The 4,706-nt window shown below is 44.1% G+C and overlaps 1 protein-coding gene across 1 annotated transcript; it reads left to right on the top strand.

The window, feature by feature from the left end:
• Positions 1–270: 270 nt before the first annotated feature.
• Positions 271–4,460, top strand: EDB93DRAFT_1103449 (uncharacterized protein; the record flags this gene model as incomplete). The annotated part of the gene is made up of 17 exons (XM_041447311.1): positions 271–366; positions 529–627; positions 674–727; positions 816–936; positions 1,023–1,081; positions 1,131–1,264; positions 1,704–1,788; positions 2,206–2,292; positions 2,357–2,422; positions 2,482–2,675; positions 2,728–2,856; positions 2,905–2,944; positions 3,000–3,024; positions 3,079–3,258; positions 3,313–3,443; positions 3,492–3,776; positions 3,825–4,460. 17 exons carry the CDS (start codon positions 271–273, stop codon positions 4,458–4,460), a joined length of 2,421 nt encoding a protein of 806 aa, XP_041308510.1.
• Between the last annotated feature and the right edge of the window lie 246 nt (positions 4,461–4,706).

Genomic DNA, 4,706 nt, shown 5'->3' with positions numbered 1-4,706 from the left:
TGGATTTTTGCCTTGAGTGCGTGTCCAAGTTCCGTGCTGCCAAATTGTTTTGGTTTATTTGTGCTACATGCAGACAATGCAAGTAAGTGTTAGTGTTCTTACTTTTTGCTTGTGCCACTCATTCCTCGCCACTTTCAAAACTCCAATGCCGTGGACCAAACAAACTTGCAAGAAGTCCACCGGTGGCTCATCAAAACGCATCACTGTCGACTTTGCTCCTTTGATGGACTTTGCTCCTTCGACCGGCATGGATCTTGGCTGGACTCCACAATGCAGGAGATGTCATCGGATGAGGAGCCGGGAGGAGTCGGCATGGATGAGATGGATGAGATGGTAGCTTGTGGGGTGAAGTCAGGTCATAATGAGGTAAGTACATGCTATGTTTCATGTTTTGAACAACTAAGCCAGTGTTTTTTACAGTGGTGTATCATCTGCTGGGATGGTTCAAGTGGGCACGAGTTTCTGTACTTGTGCAACTTTTGTCCCCACACAATGTGCTCTCGCTGCATCGATGTACCTGTTTCTCAGGCCGCCGCTCTCAACCACGATGGTGTCACCTTCAAATGCATTTCTTGCCACCTGGCAGCGCAAGAGCGTGAATCCTCAGAATCACACTCCGCCTACTTTGTAAGTCATTATCTATTCTACCATTATGTATTAACACACTATGTAGGGATTCTACAGGAATGATATATACCGGTTTTGCCCACTTTCCTCACAATCCGTGGTGTGCTGGAAGTATCTCTGCAATCGCAGATTTCCTGCACTGTTGTGCTAATCCATCTCGCACTTGTCAACTATGATACCTCTGGCAGACCTTTCAACCTTGCCTTTCAGTTTCCTCCCCGTACTTTCCATCTGGAGGTATCGCATTCCACGAGCTCATCTTTGATGTCGCGTCGAAGTCAAAGAGTGACCACTATCAACTTGAGGTAGGTGAATTGGTGCACAGCCTAGTGACTCAGCGCCACTGGCCACGTGTCATGTTCACCATCTCCAACCATACATATGATAACACGGAGACCCATTCCTGGGTCACGAGCACAAGAAATCATTGTATGTCTCTGGCCGAGTCGACAGTGTGAGTAATGTTTTTTCTGAGTACCATTTGCTCACCATCTTAAGCATAGTTTTTGAACATTATCCTCACGCCATGGCAACTGCTCATCAAATCTGCCAAGGACTCCTACCTATGGCTTTTGTTTTGCGGTGCGCTGGTCAACAACGCTGACTCTTTTTCATACTTGCAAACATCTGTCTTTAAGTAAGTACCACTCTCATCTTGCGCTTCATCAACACCTGACCTTAGTGCATGCCGCCAGTCATCATATTACGGCTACCATCTGCCTTCAATGCCATCCGCTTCCAGCCAACATTTACAGCTCCTCTTCTTCTGGCATTTGCAGAACATGTTCTGATTGAGCGTCTGCCTATTCATGAAGTTTTTCCGGACCATGCTCATGCAGTCATACAAACTCAGGCAACACACTGACGTCTTTTTGTTGGCAAACTAATGCTGTGTTGCTCATTGGAACTAACTAAATTTGCATATGGACACATTGCAAGGAACGGCCTTGGGGCCATCGTCTTCCACTTCAATGTCACCAGTGTGGATGGGCTAATTCTTGGTGTTCGGCTAACCACAAGAAGACGTACTCATTTGAATGCATGAACTCAAAGTGCAGAAAGAGTTATTTGTTCAGCCCCCCAGAGAACTCTGTGACCCTTTCACATGTGAGAAAGAGCGGTTCCTGCTGGATTGCGGTCAACTTGGAGGCCAAGCTTGTTGTGTGAGGTTGAAGTTTTGGCCGCATCTTTTACTTTTGTACTTTTGATCATTCATGTCACATTTGTTCCTATGTGTTTTGGGTTACATATAATGATAGTTGCTTGTTCTTATGATTTTGAATGTCAGTTGTTGACTGTTTTGACGACTTCAAAATTGAGTATTCAACAATACCATGTGACCGCGTTCATTATATAATGAACACGGTCACGTGGTATTGTTGAATACTCATGCAAATCAGTGTTATCGGCCGGCCGCCCTCATACCGCAAGTACCGTCAAGACTCAACCTGCAATTTCTAGCAAATTGGACTCTGTTTTTTTTTGTGGAATCGCTTACAATGTCTTCTGACTGGACAAATCAATTCTTGATCTTTACCAGAAGGATGTTATCACTGCGGAATCACAATCTGATCAAAGACGTGTGGTGAAGAAATTCGCAAAGCTATACTGGCCGTTCACAAGGAACAGGAAGAGGAGGTGCCCTTGCCTGCTTCCTTGAAAAAGGTAACAATCATTTAACAATATATGTATATTGATTTGTTCAATCTACATTAATGCTACTGTACAGGGGATCAACGATACTACACCAAACTCATCAAAGGCAATGAGGAGGTGGAGGAAAGAGAGGCTGCATGTCATCCAAGAGAAGCGACATTCTACAAGAAAACACTGTCTGAATGGGATGTCACATAGAAATTATTCAAGCAGGAAATCAACGAGTATGACAAGGCCGAGCAGGAAAGGAAAGGCTTGGAACACTCGATTAAGTATCAGACATTGCATGCCTGGGAATGGTTTGATAAAATGACGGCTTCACAAAAGCAGGAGGTCAAGTCTGCCATGGAGAAATGGAACAGGGAGGGCGCACCAGAAGAAAGTCAAGCTGTGTAAGTTTGACTTAAATTTAGGTGTCTTTTGAGCCTTACACTTGCTGCCAAGGTACCGTAAGAACCATCTGAAGAGAACTCTTGAGGACTTTTCAAAGCAGATTGAACGCACCATGGGTTGTCGCATGGTGATGTTTGTGAGTCACAAGAAAAAAGCTCCCCAGTCATTGGCTGTTAGTGTGTAAGTAATCAAGTTATCACAGTGATCTCAAGGCTAACTCATATATAGACATGAATCTGAGCCTCAGAATGCCAAGAAGAGGTTCTTGGTCAGCTCCAACAGTATCAAGGAGTGGTCTGCCACTGGACTTAATTCCTTTGCAGAATGATCCAAGACCAAATTTTGTATGTGTCTTGTTTGATTTTAAATATTGTGCTTACTGATATTAACTTGAATTGATAGACCCTTCAGAGGGTCAAGACCATGCAGATGCAGGTTCAGACAATGGCGATGACGACAGTGGCCCTGTCATACCTGAGGTTATACTAGATGAAGATGGATATGCAAAACTTCCAATGTGTGATGGTATCAGCCTCAAGGGACAACATGAATTAATTAGAAGCATATTTCATGCTTCTTACAGTAAGATATTCCATTTTTAATATATGTCGTTTTTAATCGATGTGTTGTTTGTAGAAGTTTGCACAGGTGGCTCTAGACCTGTGCCTTGGGGAACAATCACCAGCAGCTCATCCAATTATTTGGAATCTGGCTCAGTACCCACTGGATTTATGGTCAAGGACCCTTCTCACATGAAGACTGAGGAGGTAAATCATCTATAGAATCATTTGGAACAATGTTCTGCTGCCAAACAGAAGCTAGTCATTTTTATCAAGGCCAAGGTCAGTGATTTACGTAATGGAGATGGAAGGAGGAAGTCTAAGGCAAAAAGAGTAAGCGGACTTGATGCAGATGAGGAAGACCAAGACCGGCCGGTTTTGAACATCCAGCCAGTTGTTCACAGCAACCAGGCTGAAACAACCCCAGATGATATTTCAATCACTGAACGATATACATATTTAGAATCTCTTAGTCGCCATGAAAACTACCTGGAGCTTGTAGATGCCCTTAAGGATCTGGCAATCTTAGCCAATCAGAAGGTGGGCATTACTTCATGTTTGTTTAACTGTGTAGCTTATATCCAATAGCCCAATTCCGAACAGCACACAGATTTGCCTATCTGGGCTGACTGGTCTTGGAATGGATTTTTTCTCCCTGAGGATGTGCATATCTCATATGACACTTTGAAGGCCAGCTTGAACAAGCTGATAACATCTCTGATCACAGGAGCACCATCTGCAATGCCCGTCGTTCTAGGAATTGGACTTCTCTACAGGGAGTCTAAACGTGTGATGAAGTTTGAGGAAGATGAAGCCAACTCCAATACTCCTGCCTACCTACCTGGGTCTGTTTTTGATCTACAGTTTCTGGTTGCTCTGGATGATGCTGTTCGAGAAGTCTTGGCTAACATCATTGAGCACATTGAGAGGCTGACAAAGGACGCACTTAGTGAGGATGATGATGTGGAGGATAATGGAGTGGATGGAGGAAAAGAAGTAGCGGTGAACCAGGAAAGTGGTAAAGTTGGGGAAGATATTCCTATGCAGCAGATGGAGATACAGGAGAAGCAGGAGGAGGAGCAGGAAGAACTCGAAGAGGTACAGAAAGGAAGGAAGAGAAGGTTACCCCAAGCTTCAACAAGTAAGTCTAAGAAACCCAGGACTGAGCCTGAAGTGCGCAGATCACCTAGGGCAAGGCAACCTTCTAAGAAAGCTCAGAAGTAATCTTATATCCTCCTTTGTCTTCTTGATCAATCCTGTACAACCATTACATCTATATATTGCAACTTAGGCTAGAATCAAACTATTTACTGATGAGTGATACATAAGGGCTAGCCTTGCTTTTATATAGGTAAATGCAGTGTGGCCTGTCTGCTAATGAAAGAGTCTTCAACTGGCCAGCCATGCATCTGCCTACTGCAGAGCTTTCCTGGCCGGTTATCATATACAAGCTAAACACTGGCCAGCCTG

Source organism: Suillus bovinus (genome assembly GCF_016758785.1).
Source record: "Suillus bovinus strain UH-Sbo-P2 chromosome Unknown EDB93scaffold_22, whole genome shotgun sequence".
NCBI lineage: Eukaryota > Fungi > Basidiomycota > Agaricomycetes > Boletales > Suillaceae > Suillus > Suillus bovinus.
Note: the sequence above shows the minus strand (reverse complement) of the source record. Positions and strands in the feature narration are given on the sequence as shown.